General features: G+C 44.7%; 2 protein-coding genes across 6 annotated transcripts; both read left to right on the forward strand.

Annotated features, from left to right (window-relative positions):
* Window positions 1-58: 58 nt before the first annotated feature.
* LOC144471949 (uncharacterized) lies at window positions 59-13,241 on the forward strand. Of its 5 annotated transcripts, none has more exons than XM_078184564.1 (8): window positions 59-294; window positions 4,784-5,120; window positions 5,288-5,371; window positions 6,012-7,518; window positions 10,158-10,253; window positions 10,389-10,741; window positions 10,872-11,197; window positions 11,305-13,241. In XM_078184564.1, exons 2-8 carry the CDS (start codon window positions 4,870-4,872, stop codon window positions 11,619-11,621), a joined length of 2,934 nt encoding a protein of 977 aa, XP_078040690.1. In that variant the 5' UTR covers window positions 59-294; window positions 4,784-4,869; the 3' UTR covers window positions 11,622-13,241. The 5 variants fall into 5 exon arrangements, with proteins under 5 accessions (XP_078040690.1, XP_078040694.1, XP_078040692.1 ...); XM_078184568.1 differs by having other exon boundaries at window positions 6,012-6,915; XM_078184566.1 differs by having other exon boundaries at window positions 59-178.
* Window positions 13,242-13,587: 346 nt separating this feature from the next.
* LOC144471954 (C1GALT1-specific chaperone 1) lies at window positions 13,588-15,986 on the forward strand. Its single transcript, XM_078184573.1, is given in 4 exon segments — window positions 13,588-14,221; window positions 14,224-14,722; window positions 14,825-15,126; window positions 15,204-15,986. Coding segments are annotated over 4 exon segments (1,281 nt in total). The 5' UTR covers window positions 13,588-13,897; the 3' UTR covers window positions 15,360-15,986.
* The last annotated feature ends 173 nt before the right edge of the window (window positions 15,987-16,159 follow it).

Consider the following 16,159-nt stretch of genomic DNA (forward strand, 5'->3'; position numbering starts at 1 on the left):
AACTGGTCGGGGTCTTACCAGGAGAAACCAATACAGCATTTTGATCTGCGCTAGCGCAGAATGCGGTAGTCGCGGAAGCGATGACTGTCAACGCGGAAATCGGTAACCTTGTAATCGCCATATTGTTTGCTCGCACGTTGCGCTAGCGAAATCGTCGGAGTGCTGTTGATCCTGATTAGTGAGTAGTAAGTGTTGGCGTGTGTCGTATCATAAAAAAAGGAGAAGCAGCTTGAGAGAATAAGGGGAAGAGAGGGAGAGAGAGAGGGAAAGTGTGCACAAGTGTCAAGAGGAAAGGTAATTCAATACTCGGTTTACCGTGTTAAGTTTAAGGGAACCGTGTGCCAGCGGCACGGTGTCGGCTGATACACAAAATCGTGGTTCTTGTTTATCCACGGCTTTAGCGTGATCGACGTAAACGTGCCCGTAAATCGGCCATACCTCTCGAGGTTCTTGTCGCGCGATTATCGGACTGTCTCCGCGTTCTCACCTCAGCTCACCTCGGCTCGGCTCGGCTGCATCAAAAGTCTCTCGAGTATTGGTCGCTGTGACGTCACAACGAAAGCTACGAGCACCGAGGGATGGCCTATGCCTGTCTTCCCTTTTTTCGTCTTTGCAACGAGCCACCGTAAATTTCTCGCGTTTGCGATACACGACCGTGATGGGAAATCGCTCATCGTCAACTTTTGTGAGAGTCGTCGTTGCGTGTTGGTAAACTCCTGGCCCCTGACACGACTATCTATCGAGTAAAACCGAGTTGCTTCCGCTTTCAGAAGCCGTGAGTATCTCGTTATATTCTAAATTTCCTATCACCGACTTTCGATTCTCAACGTACGCGAGCATGCTGAATCATGATTTCCCACGATTCTTGCGAGAAATAACTTTTGAAACGTGAGAAATACCAAAGGCCATCCAAATAGCCGCATCTTTTTCCATCCAACGCCTTTCTCCATCTCTCTCTCTCTCTTTCTCTATCTGTCTCTCTATGTGTCTGCTGTTCTGCTGGCTGCTGCTGTATGTGTACCTATGCGTGCGTCGTCGTGTGTGTCTCCTCTCCTCGTCCTCTCGTTGTGTCTCATTCTTTTTCTTTCTTTTACTCATTTCTCCCCCCTCCTCTCTCTCTCTCTCTCTCTCTCTCTCTCTCCTGTTAACCACATCCGTCTTTTTTCTTCCTGGCCTCGTGAGCACGGGGTTAGGTTACAAATTGGAACAGCTCGATAAAAATATTCAAAGTGCCGAAAAACGCATTCGCGTAGAAAATTATTTTACGAGTATTTACAAAAATGTGAATCGATTCAAGCATTGAACGTCTCGAGTCAGACGCAACGTGAAAAATATTGATAATATGAATCATCTTTTATGAGACGATCATAGAATCCCAATGAAGTGTTCGCAACGTTCAAGCAATTCTGCCATTTTCTCTTACTAATTGAATGGACCCTGGAATTCTTACCACCCATAGGAGTGGTTACAATGCACGTTCGTTTTATTGGAAAGAGAGAGGTTTTTTCGATCGTGTGACTGACACAATTAACCGATCAAATATCTAGTCAACGTACTTACTTTGCTCAACCTTTATATTGCGCGCATGTACTTACAAGAAACATTCGTTAACGTTCGAACAACAGACTTAGGGTCCACTCGGACCCAGACTGCGAAAGTTGATACCTTAACGACAAGTTTTTGACAACTAATTTCAATTTTCACATGTTTCGGCAACGCCTATGAGAAAAAACATAACGTATATAAAAGGAATACCATGAAAAATATATTGAAAAGAATGATAAATAAAAAGATAAATGATCGCGAGTATACACGGTTATGTTCTATCGAAAAAGTATGTCGTTCGAGGGTGAAGCGAAGAGACATTTAAGCGTCGTAGTTACAATATTTGAATAGTTGCCATGCTGTGAATTTGAATTTTCACCGTTTATACCTCGCAAAGCTGGATCGAATTACAATCTTCGTACGTTGGAAATCTACTGGTTGTTTCCTTCCAGTTAAACGGTGTCGCCTTAAAATTAGACATCATCGAGCATGTCCTTATATTATGTAATACGATACAGTACTCACTTACTCACACGTTTCGTTGGTCGAAAGTGACTCGTTCCGTTAGGTAGACTGAACTCGAATCGATTTTATTAATCGTGTTACAAGTACAGTTGCACGCGAGAACGGTACCCATAGTATTTCTCGTCCACGTGCACTCATTCAGCGTTGCATTACAACTATCGCTTCCTCTCGGTGCTCGTTCTCTGTGGGCTTTCGAATATTTAAACCTCGTTTCCAATGTAAATTCTTCCAAGGATAGTTTACCAAAATAGATTTCTCTTTCTCCGGTTATTTTTCATCGTGATCTGTTTGAGACGAATTACTGCCAGATATAGGTTGCATCGATCCGGAAAAAAAACAATTAGCACAAAAAATGATTGTGCTAAATTTCCGTCGTCCGCTGCCTGCCGAAGCATGCGATTACGTCGTTACGTAATTACATCATTGTTATTACATTATAATTGCATTTGAATTTCTGAAATGGTTAATAACGTAAAAAATTCGCGAACTATGATTTCTTCCTTTCATTGCGAACGAACTGATCCAATCATATAGTTGTCGTAGTTCTCGAGTATTTGAAAACGTAGATTCGTCTTAATTTAAAGGAACAAAAAATTATGGGTTCACTGTTGTTGGCACAATTTAGTGCATTAGCTGTATTGGCTTGCGTCATGTCTACTAATTTTCCTTTTCGTAAATGGTGGGAGGGCATTGAAACACAGGTTCTCTGGAACTGAAATTTTCGTTACTGATTCGAAAGGATTAAATGGGACGATTGACCGCAGTTTATCGTGGGTTCACGTTGCAGGATTGGTTGCATAACTTCAATTGTGCTTCTTACGTTATTACATAATCGCGTTATTGACTTTGCCCATAATATGAAACGCAAGAGACGTAATCTGTGCGCAGCGTCGCGTCTTTATCATGCTTACTCAGCTTGAAAACTCAAATTAATACGACCGTTCGTTACAACCTGGTCAAGGGTCCGCAATTTTTTTTCTTTTTTTCTGCAGAAGCGTTTAAAAATTCGAGGGGAAAAACAGTAATTAATTCGATATTAAGTTGTTGAATCATTGTCTGGCAGCATTATTCCCCAAGTGATTTCGAGCAGTTTGAAATGGGACCGATCGTAATAGTAATGGTCGTGGCGAAAACGGGAACTATTTGTGATCGCGATGCTCGATCGGTAACCGATACGTTCGAATGCTGAATGATTTTCAGTGAAATCGAAATATTCCGCGCATTTGTTCTGCGCGTCTGATTCCGGTGAAAACTGGGCCGTGTGCCAAAACCCGAGGAAAAATGCGAATCGTAGTTGCTTTCTTGACGCTAGTTATTTGGCAAGTCCAACGATTTTCCTGTGAAACGTACCACTCGACGCTCCGTATCGTACACCGCGCCGCCTTTGCTGATTTTTCAAAATGATTCGGCAGCGTAAATGCTGCTCCGAGTAGTGACTCACTTTGCTATAACTGTCGCAACAATCGGTTCATTTGAACGAACTTGAACGTTCTGTTTCTCAATCCGTTTCCAGAACACGTTTCAGTTTCGTAAAGAGAATGAAAATTGCTGGGAAATGTACGTGAAATTTAATATGCTTTCTCTGAAACGGACAGTCGATGTAGCTCCTGAACGCTCTACATTTTTCCTGGCTCAAGGTTGGTCCGTTTCTTTTTTTAGCTCGACCCAGTGACCTTTGGCATTTCTTCGTTTTGTGTTCACGTTTGCGCGAGAATTGGACACGGTGGTCGCAATAAGGGTAGAGTCGCGTTTTCATCTAACAATTTCCTCGCATCTTGTTTCCTCTTGTTTCTTTTTTGACTAACAGCGCTCGAATCGTTCTACTTAAAACCATTTTCGTCAGAGTGCTACGAACTTGTGGGACGGCCGAGCTTGAACCTCGACGAAATCGAATTAAAGATGAATTAAATAATTCTATACGTGTACATGTGCATGTGTACACGATTCAAATCAAGCTAGTACCGTGTTTTGGCTCTCGTTGTTAACCACGGTCCGGTCTTCCCCCCAATAACGCAACAATACGAGCAAACGTGTTCGGAGCTAGGAATCGCATCACGGCTAGGTTTGTAACGAGAAAAGGGGACAAGGTGAAGTGGCGCGACCTAGTCGCACAAGGTCGACCTCGGAAACTAAAGCTGGAACACGACTTTCGAGTGAAGGTTCCAGCCGATGATGGCTGCGCGTCGTTTCCTTTCTCCTCTTCTTCTCCGGAACTTGCCGAAAACGAACGCTACAGAGGGGTCGATCGATAGGTCTGAAACGAACGTGGACGCTCTTACGGAAGTTGACTGGACCTTGCGGGATCGTAGATTCAGCATCTCGAGTAGGTACTCGGGGACAGGGGACAGACTATAACCTAAAAGGTTGCGACGGTCTTGATTCGGCGTAATTCCGTTCGTTCGGGATCGAATATTGTCAACCATAAAACAGCGAGATAAAATGATCGATCTAATAATAATCGGCTAATATCGGAATGAAAATGTTCGCAATTTCGAGAATCGTTTAACGGATAACGGCTACGAAACTACGGCGCGGGCTAAGTTGCGCGGTCAGGCTGTGGTTGAGTCAAGATAGGTCACCGACGCTGCGCGCTATAGCCTATAGTCTACAGCCTATAGCGCATAGCGTACAGTCTGTAGCCTATAGCCTATAGCGCCCAGGTTTACCGATACACTGTACTCACCGTTCTCTCTCCAAAATTGTTGGGATTCAGGCAAGTCTCTAAGGGAAGACAGGGACAGAAAGAGAGATAAAAAGAGTGAGAGAGAGAGATTGAGAGACTGGTGAACCCAGGGTGCAATGTCATATCACCGTGGGGGACAGGCGGGCGCCGTAGCAGTCTCGTACAGCAGCAGCCCAATGACACCGCATTCTCCTAGCAGGCGATGTTCCAGCGGTAGCAGCAGCACCGGTAGTTCCACGATCGGCAGCTCCTCCACCAAGCTGAAAAGCTACCGACCCACCGGTTCGTTCTATACGTCCTCCACGAGCTCAGACTACCGTTCGAGCTACACGTTCGAGTACAGACGATCTTACTACCCATCGAGCAGGTGAGTCCTGTGTATCTCTCGGTATCGAGATTCTAATTATCCCCGGATTCTCGGGGTCGGCAGTCGTTTTCGCGGGCTTTATTATTTTCGTAGGCGCTGCCGATCCCGGGCTTTCTTCATGTGCGATTATGCAATATTAAATAGCTCATACTCGATCGGCCCTACAGTTACTACTCGTTACCGTCGACTGGTTCGAGCATCCGCAGGAACTACTTATCGGACTACAGCCGTTCTCGTTACTCACCCGTAAGGTGAGAGCAATCCCTGATACACGGAAATGTGTTAAGATGCTGGCTGGCTGGTTCGGCTCGGCTCGGCTCGGCTCGGCTCGGCTCGACTCGACACCAGCGCCATCGATTCGATAACTAGGTCGCGATGTTTTCACAGCTGTCCGACCACTCGTCGGCCAAACAGATTTCTATTAAAAAAACTATTCGTTTCTTTTGGATTTTTCATCTACGCGATCGTGTTTGAATTGATTCAAAATCATAACTCGATGAGTACAGTGTTCGGTCGTATATATATCGGCAAGTAAATTGGATCGGAAACAAATTTCGTTGCGCTGCGATCGAAGATTGTCGCAAAGTATCCTAGCACGAATTTCGCGTATGACCCAACGATCCGTGTGCCAATCCAAACGCATAGCCAAGATGGCGCTGTTTATTCATTCAGTTTCTGATTCGGATACAGGTAGCACGAGTTTGCACGCGTGCGTGTGTTTATATGCCGAGCGAGTTGCGTATACGGTCGCAATCGTTGCATAACTCGAAAAAATTAGAGAAACGAGGGTGAAGTACGAGGAGAGGGTGGCGCGCGGAGGGTAGCCCTTGGCCACGGGCCCGACCGTATGTAACGATGTTAGCGATATTCACATTGGATAAACGTTTGCAGGTCAGTTTCGTCGTCGGCGTACAGCAATACGGGTGGTAGCAGTGGTAGCGGGAGCGGTGGCACGGCTACAAATGTAATCGCAAACGGCACTGGCGGCGGTAGATACGGATTGTCGACGTCCTCGTCGTCCTCGAGCATCTCGATCGCTGGTTCGTCGTCGAAGGAACGGGGATCGGGACTGGATTCCTCGTCGTCCCGGCCGTTGGAGTCGACGTGGCCTACCACAGCTGAAATCATCAGCAGGTACTCACCGTTCGGCTACGTGCCGAACATCCGACAGACGAGTGTCACCAGTGGTGGCGGCAGCAGCAGCAGCAGCGGCGGCAGTGGTGGCGGTGGGCATCACCATTGGAAACACCACGCAACCGGTTCATCGTTGACCGAGCTGTTCGGCGGCGACGAGAGAGAAGTGGTCGAGCGCAGCAGAGATCTACGACCGGAATCCTCCCTTTCCTCCTCCTCGTCGTCGTCTTCGACGGCTGCCGGTGCCGGCGGTAGCAGCGCAGCTCTCTGGTCAAGGTCGAAGAGAGGAGGTTCACTGGCCAGCAGCACGGTGTTGACCAGCGGGCATGTTCGCGCGGAGAGTGCCGCCGCGTGTCCTGGCGAGGTAACGATCGACGAGCGCGGCACCATCCGCGACTCGAACCAGGACGAGAGTAACGACGACAAGGACAATGACGATGATGACGCTAACGAAGACGACGTTAACGAAGACGAGGACGTGGACGACGATCGGCACAACAACAACGGCAATTGTCGCACCAGCAGCAATGGCAAGAACGCGTGCAGCGAATACGGCGTGAACAACAACGACCCCGACGATAATGACCAAGACGACGACAGCAATCTGAACAACCGCCATCACCGCCAACAACGCGCCGGTGCTCATCGAACGGCCGACGAGGTCTCGTCTAAGATTAACCTCCTGTCGTCATCCGTAACCGGTGGTGTTGGCGGTGCCGGTTTGATAGGTGTTAAGCTCGATTTGCTCACTAACCTTGCCACTAATCCGAATAACACGGAACCGCTGATCAATAACAACGGCGAAGAAAAGCACACCGACGCCCGACTACGCCATCACCAGCAGCAACAACACCAACGCCAACAGCAGTGTACCAAAGACCAGTTCGAGATCGTCGTCGACAATAACGAGGTAATGCGTGGCATAGAGGACGCGATCGCGTATTTGCAGGGAGGACGCACCGAGGATCCTGAGATCTTGGAAGACGCCGAACAGCCTCGGAATCAGCCACCCTCCGCAAACGCGTCCTACGATATCGATCGCACGAGGTTCGCGGGTGGCATTGTTCCACCGCCCGTCTTGCAGAACGGCGTGGCTGGACGGCCCTCCGGTCAGTACGGGGATGACCCAGCCGTGCCTTCCACTTCCAGGAGACCGGACGGTCACTTCTCAGGGAACACGAACACTGCCAGTAATCTGACTTCGTCTCCTACAGCACCGTCCACGGCGCATCAAAGTCTCTATCGCGGCGTAGCCGATCAGTTTGTGAGTGTCCCAATCAGTCGGTGCTAATTTATCGAAGATAGCTACCAGCCGCGCGCGGTTAGGATAACGCGAACGCGTTGAAAAAAAGAGTGTTGCGTTCGCGTGTCACCGATGCTTTTGGCAACACCTCCGATTAGCTCGTGTCGAAGTTATCGCTTATTCTAGGGCAGGGATGTTCCACCAGTGGTGACCTACTTCGACCCTCTCGCAAGCTACCTACCGGATCAAGCATCGTGAGACCCAACCGACGACCCGTTAGTTTGGAAACGGTACATCGCGTCCGTCCAAGACCTCGATAGCACCCGGATCGAAAGATTCGAATCGTACTCGGAACGCGTAGCTGTCGCGTATAGCCAAAAAAGCATGCAGCCTCGATATGAGACAGTCGTGTCTTCGAGGTGCGCGTGTCCTCTCGCCAAAGTAGATCTCGGCAAAGTATTTGGAACGAAGCGAAGCGAGCGAAATATTCTTGCGAGACAAGTATTCGAATACCGGGAATGTTTAGCATGCGACGAAGCCGCGGAAAAACCATACGCGTCGAAAGGTGTTTGTTCCGGTTTTCTGTTTATTCACCCGCAACGTTTCATCCGTTATACGACACTTGTAAAACGTAGTTTATCGAGAATCCTCGCGCAGGCGTTCTCGTCTCTCGGACATGTTTTCGTCGGTCAGTCTCGCACGGCGGTCGGTCTGCCGCCTGCCTTTTATTAATAGATCGGAGCTCTCTCACCGGGAGAGTGAGAGACGCGGCTACCGCGAACCTCTCACAACCTAACGGTATCTTGTGTAACGGCAACAAACGCGCGTGTTTGCTCGCACGCGTTACACCACACCGAGTGCATACGCCGTTCTTCTTGCGGAGCTCGTGCCGCTGAAACTTGTCGAACCGCGCGTCGTCGTCATCATCTTTGCCGTTTTTATTTCAGTGATATCGTAGCTGCAGTTTCACGTTCTCCCTATTCTTTCGTATTTCAGCCGTTCATTTCCTCGCTATTCTTTCCACGACAGTAGCTTAGACTCGCTACTTCGCCATCGCACGTGTCTCGTCGCGATTAATTAGCATATTTTACCGCCTCAGAGTGGGGAGGTGGCGCCCGCTTATCCGACCAATCGGTTTGGCAAAGGTGACTTTCGAGAGGGGTCGACACTTTGAGAAACTCGGTTTTCTTCGAGAGACAATCTTTCTCCCAACTATCGTGGTTATACTGGACTGGACACTCCGGATACAAAAAAATGTACCTTCTGTATGTCAAATATCATCGATGTGTCAAAATCGATTTTAAAAATCTGTTTGTTACGCGAACGATCTTGTTCTAGGCGTCATTTTCGTGTCCCCTATTTAGAGTATCCACGCGGACGCTGAAAAGAAAAACGTAATAAGTATAATAGGGCGAAGGCTGTTCGTAACGTTTCTCGATATACGATTTTGAGTATTCGATCGGTCCCACGTACTCTACACGCGCGTCGGATCCGTAGCCTCTGGATCGTGCTATCAGCGCCCGCGATCACGGAGAAAATATTATTTTTTGCTGGTACAGCTAGCAACCCGTCGGCTGGTAAACTGGCTTACACTCACTATGTGGGTTGGGGGTTGTGGTGCTTGTGGCTAGCGATCGCCATGCTCCTCGTCTACGGGTTCATGCTGGGCGTCTCGACGCCTCTAACGTCCCGGAAGCACACCGTGTCGTTCGGTCTCGCTTCCACGCGGTTCTGCGGATCCGTAGTGTCCGTCCGCGCTGCGGTTCTTCAGCCTCCTCCGGTTAGCAGTCGCGCGAAGGTGAGTGCTGGCAACAGGAATTCGCGAGGCTCCTTTGCAGCGGATAGACGCGGCCCAAGCTAACGACCGAACGGACGGAACAATGGCAACTTCATTTTATCCGCCCCTTCTTTCGTCGCGGCTGCTCTGATGCTCTTTCGATATTCGCACCATTGTCCCTTTTATACATTATTAAATCGTGTGCTGGGTCTATTTTCTGTTCGGAATAATCGAGACGCTGAGAGATCGAACGCAACGAGAAATGTACGTACCGTGTGCGTGTTATCCGTCACCTGCTGCGACTCCGGCATCAGCTCTTGCGGACGGATGGCTGCGATCTCGACCAAGAGCCCTCGATCGGGCCGATAACACGGACTAACGCTAATATCGTGTCAAGTCGTATGGAGTGCGCTAACTCGTGATCCTCGAAATTCGGTACTAGGTGCGGATTAGCAGGCGTACGGTTCCATCGCAAAACCTACTCGAACTCTTCTTCTTCAATTCTTAACTTGAAATTTTCCAACTTTCCAAATTACAGTCTTCAAGGTTTTTATTTACATTCACGGGTAGGTTCGAGAGAGTAAACTTGTTGGTCCGTGCCGAATCCGATACCAGGCCCCTCTCATTTTTCCCCTTGGTCCCCAAGTTAATTCTCCGCTTATTGTCTAGTATCAACCTCGCTCCCGAATCGTTTTCGTTTGTTCTCGTTCCAAGGAGCAAAAACTATATCCTCGATGCTTGAGCCTAACTTGCGTCGTATTATTATCAGAGAAACGCGACGGCATCTGACGATCTGTTGTTGTAACCCCCCGTAGAAACCAACTATTTTTTTTAGAGCGCGCGTTTCAAATTAAACAAATACTGACCACGATTTATTTCACAGGATGGAAGTCCGACGAACAAAGCGGCTCGTAATCGGCTTCAAGCGCATCGTGATGAGCGATGCGGACTGAACGGGTTGAGGAATATTGGAAATACAGTGAGTATAGCATACTCTGTTACTATACTATATGCATGTACACTGGATATATTTCACCAATACTGACGATGACAATGTATTTTTGAACCAAAACGCGTTAATGCTATTTTATGAACAGTTCCACGTGTTTTTCAGTGTTTCATGAACAGCGTGATTCAATGTTTGAGCAACACAAGACCGTTGCTCGAATACCTGTTGAACGAACAGTATCTGGCGGATATCAACGTGACAACGTCCAGCATGAAGGGTGCTTTGATCAAAGCATTCAGTCAGGTGATACACGAATTGTGGGAAGTGGGTGGCGATCATGTGGTGAACACCACGGCGCTCAAGTCACAGATACAGAGATTTGCGCCAAGATTTATGGGATACAGTCAACAGGATGCGCAAGAGTTTCTCAGATATCTGTTAGAGGGACTCCACGAGGACGTTAATAGAGTGACGGTCAAGCCACCGCCGATTCACACCGATATCCCGGATATGTATACGTAAGAAATCGTTGCGATCGTTTTTTTTTCTTTTTATACCAGCTCGCCTATACGCGTTTCTTTGTTGTTCTTCTTTCGTTATTCCACCGTACGATACGTTGTAATATTTTTGAATTTCTCGATCGTCTAGGGATAGCCAAAAAGCTGTGGAGAGCTGGAAACGTTACCTGCGCAGCGAGGACAGTATGATAGTGGACGTGTTCGTCGGTCAGTTACGCTCGTCGTTGCGCTGTACAGCTTGCGACCATGTATCGGTAACGTTGGATCCTTTCTGGGATTTGAGCCTGCCAATACCAGCCAGGAGCGGCACGGTCAAGTTGAGTCAGTGTCTGGAACACTTTACCCGAGAAGAGGTCCTCGATGGTGACGAGAAGCCGACCTGTTCAAAGTGTCAGATGAGGAGAAAGTGCACCAAAAGCTTCAGCATACACAAGTTCCCGAAGATTCTTGTTATTCGTATCCTTTCGAATTATTTGATAATCGCCGTTCGAAACGGTAACCTCTTTCTGCTTGGAGGACCTAATGTTTTACGCGTATTTTCCTTAATACAAACAATCCTGTAGACTTGAAACGTTTCTCACCCATGGAACGATTCCGCGGCAAGCTGAACGTAACGGTGGACTTTCCATTGACGGGATTGGATCTCAGTGCCTTCGCCGCACCCAGGGTTCCGGGCTGCACCTACAATTTGTACGGTGTCGCGAACCATTCGGGTACCACATATTCCGGTCATTATACCGCGTATTGCAAGCATCCGTACTCGGGCGAATGGCACGAGTACAACGACAGTAGGGTATCCGTGGTTTCGTCACGGTCGGTCGTCACCAGCGAAGCCTACGTACTGTTTTACGAACAGCAGCCTCATAACTCTCACTTGTAACCTTACGCCATTGCCTAGAGTTAAACGACCATCTTGCCTCTCGATACCTCAGTCCAGCATAGCGTAATGCAGGGGTGACGAACTTATACGAAGCCTGGAATCGCACGCAATCTACAATAATGATTATTATTAGTCGGATTTCTCTATCCTCAGGCTGTCTAACCTAGTCGTCTGGTCGTCTAGACGTTATATTTTAACCAACGATAGCACAGAATCATACAAGACGATCAAAATTATTCTTTGTCATCCGCCGTGTCGGACATTCGAGTCGACTGTTAAGATGCAAGGATACTACAGCTGCTCTCCAAGCACAGAATCTTATTCGGGTTACCATTCGGAATTAACCCCGGTTAGGTGGACGTAGTCGTCACATCGACGAAGCCTCGATTGCTCAGCGATACAGAAAAGCGAAAGTTGAGACGGTAAAGTTTCGTGCGACTCACGGGCCACTAGTTCGTTATCCCTGGTCTAAACGGATACTACTTTATCGTGTGGTATTGAAAAGCGACTAAACACAGAATACGATGGCGAACTGGGTCGTTTTTCGCATTGCGTCGAGCACCACACGTCGGAGATTGTGTGCGCGTGTGGGAGATATTGATGATAATCATGTATCATGTGTCATGCATCATGTCGTCACGCCCCTGCCTTCGGTCGCTTTGTCTTTTTTCGGATTCCATGTTGTCCGGACCCGTTTTTATTTATCATTCGCTATTTCTTTCCTTTTTTCATTTATTCAGAAGCGAAACAACACAAGACGTTTTTATGAGTATGCTAAGAGAGGGAGAGGGGGAGGGGGGGTTTGAATTATCCTCCAATGCAATATATATATGAATGATTCGTGTAACATCGACACTTGGTCTTCGACGATAGTGGATAAAACTGTGCGTGACTTGCAATTTGAATTATCTTTCATTTTGCTATGGAATGTATACTGAGTCTTCGAATTGCGCATCCCGCGCATTCAAGAATGCGATTTCTTGCATGAAATGCGTATGTATGCATATTCATGTATATATATACATATGCACTTACTTTGCTATTTGATGAACAAATAAAAGAATAATCATGAGTTCGCCAAAGATCACACGTATATACGGAGTAATATACTCTGGGATGTCTAGTTACTTTTGAATAGACGATATAGTAATAACGTGTATCTTCACTCTTCACCTGGCAATCTACAGCTAATTTACTTTTGTAAAATATTTTGTTTAATAATATATCACAGTCAAGAGTTATTTATTTAATTTATGGAAAGAGAAAACTGATAAAATATTAATATATTCGATATCGACGAATATATATATATAAATAAATTATTATACGTACTATATATCAATAAAAGTAACAGAGATTAAGAGAAAAAGAACGAACGAAAAGAGGAAATATGTCCTTCTCATTTCTTCATAGCTTTAACGAAATTGTTGTGTCCACGTTGTTTTTCTTTCCCTAATTAGAAAATAGTTTCGATAATGATATTAATGCAGATTATATCGGACATACACCGAGAGGACATTAGTTCCGAAAAATTACGCCTCGTAATTCATTCAATAAAACTCTCCTAAAACTTAGTCAACTTATTGGTCTTAATAATAAAGAATTGTGATTAAAACTCGATTTTAATAGTTTTATTTTACTACATTAAACTGCAACGAAGTTGCGCACCTAACTTTTAACATTGATGGTGGTCTCTGCGAGAAATTTTAGGTTTCAGGACTGCATATATGAATCGTTGGTATGGAATGTGTTGATTCAGATAAAAGCATTGCTGCAGCTAAAGAGATATTTTGTTCTCTGTAGTTGTTTTCGAATCGTAATATGCCTACTCAACTACAAAATACATAAAGCTATATTTCAGTCACTAAATCTTGGATGTCGAAATTTATCGATCATAGAGTCGATTATTAGTTACCGTTGATAGCTGCGATAGTACTATCGATACTTTTTATTCCTACTCCTACTCCTCTTTATTCCACCGTGTCCTGATGGACTACCTTCTTGTAAAACATTTCATCTCCACCATTTTAATGATTCGTCAGCCAATCAACGAAGAACAATTTCTATACCTGCTCTTATCTTACTAAGTCTTTTGGGCCCCTATGGGGGTACTATTTTGTATCCATGTATTGGCAACATGCATACGTGTCGCATATTCATTTGAATGCTACGCGACTGTTCGTAGAAAGGTTTTCCGAAATATTACATTGAAGAAGAAAATCGAAGTCTGTATAAATTAATATTGACAATTTGGAAGTAAGATTGTTCTAGATGAAATGATTAGCAGAAGTAGACATCATCCTTTTATGGTTGGTTGTGGAATTGGTTTCCTTGGTACATTATTCGTGTTCGTTTTTCATAACGCATTTAGTGTTAGATCTACTTGCGAAAGCACTTCGTCGAGCTCTAGCCTCGATCAGAGAAGCACTCTTTTGAAATGGCTTGCCGACACTTGGAACGGCGAGGAAGAGATCATTATTCAGACTTGGAAAGATCAACCATCGGGAGAAAATCCAACCTATAATAAATGGTTGAAAAGCGCAAATATGCGAGTTGATAACGTTAATCTGGACTCTTATCTTTATGGACCTAAAAAAAAAAAAATGAAAAATTTGAGTCCGATTGGCTCAGTTCTAATGTTCAAGTAACTTGCATTGTATTTGTAACAAAAGTCAAACTTGCGAGGTCTATATGGCATACATGGGGAACACGTTGTAATAACATCTATTTCTTTGGTAAAAAAAAGGATGTTTTAGTACCTATAATAACTTTTGACACCAAGCTTGTATCTTCGTGGCAACTACTATGCGAAGCCTTCAACTATGTTTGGAAAGCTAACGAAGACTTGGAATGGCTTGTATTGGTAAAAGACGATACATTGGTCATTCCTGAAAATCTACGGTATATGCTTGCTCCATTGAATCATACGGATGATCATTACTTAGGTCATGCGGTGGTCTTGTGGGGACAATCATATAATGTTGCTAATGCAGGATATGTAATAAGTGTAGGAGTTCTAAAGAAACTGGTAGGCATGTTCGATACTCCTGAGAAATGTATAACTGGTGGCAAGTACTGGAAGCAAGAGGATTATTATCTTGGTATATACTATGATGCTTAAAACTTTTTGTTTTTTATGCTGTAGTGTATATGTATGTACATATAGCGTTTATGTAATAACGTATTTATACGTACATTTTCAGCTAAACATTTGGCATCTATGGGAATTTATCCTTCAGATACAAGAGACCAGCAGTTAAGAGGTACATTCCATGGGTATTCTTTACAATCACTGTTGTGGGGTGTCGTAAAAACTGGTAGTTATTGGACTCGTGCTCTGTATCCGATAAAAAACGAGTGTTGCTCTTTTAAGTCTGTCACATTTAATGTTGGAGAACCGGATAAAATGTATACTTTCCACTATTTATTATACCACCTACATACCTTGGAAAGGAAAAGTGTTTTCGGAGCTAAACGACCGCCAATGGTTATACCTGATGAAGATGTAGGTTTATTATGCCATCTAACGTGTTTTGATCTAAGGAATCACGAGATTAATCGAACGGTTACTATCTTCCTCAGGTATGGAAGATCGCACTGGAAGAAGAATTCAATATCACACATTTGAATAATATTTCTTCAGATGCTTACTATGAACTTTGGCATTCGAAATATTTGGAACCCGAGCAGCTAATGAGCAAGGATTATCAACGTAAATTTTACAATAGAACAAATTAACTATTGAATTTCCACCTCCGAAAATTGACATGAATTCCGATAAATAACACACTCTTTTAACAAATCGTTTCTCTTCGTTTTGTTATTGTCATTATTGTTCACGTATTATTTATATCGATTTCATAGATTATTAATATATAATACTCTTTTAATTATTTATTTGTTTTATTTTCTACATATATACATTTTTTAATGTCCTGGGTTATAACCGTGCCGCTATAGATTAATAAGTCTCACTGATATCAGTGCGGTAACACAGGGAATGGTGCTATTTGATAAGAATTTCCCTTGTTATACCATTGCTGCCTTATCTAACTAATTAGGAAGTTATTAACGCTTGCAATGACCGTGATAATCAAATCGCATTTCCAGGCTTAAATGTGTGTCAAAAGCGTAGAGAGAGAAAGAGAGTATTTTCTACTTTGTGTACAACTAGACGAAACTATGAATTTTCGAAATTCGAGTAATCGGTGTTTTAAAAAAGCGAGAAAAGTAATTGTTAGTTGTATTTTGCGGATATACGCATAGGACCTGAAATAATATACAATTGTATTTATGTAAAAAAATTCAACACAAAGTGATTGCTATGTAACATCTTTATCGAAAACAATAAATATTGAATGTGTTCATTAACCGCCCGTTGGCCGAACTCTCCACTTTTTTTGACCTACATTTCTCACTGATATTTTTTCTTTGAATTCTCTTATCGAGCAGGACTTTATTTATCTGCCATGTACTTCCTTTGGGAGGCTGTATAAAAGAAGAAATGCATTAATTTGCTTCTACTAGCAGAGTAAGCT

Source organism: Augochlora pura, chromosome 7, assembly GCF_028453695.1.
Source record: "Augochlora pura isolate Apur16 chromosome 7, APUR_v2.2.1, whole genome shotgun sequence".
NCBI classification, from domain to species: Eukaryota; Metazoa; Arthropoda; class Insecta; order Hymenoptera; family Halictidae; genus Augochlora; species Augochlora pura.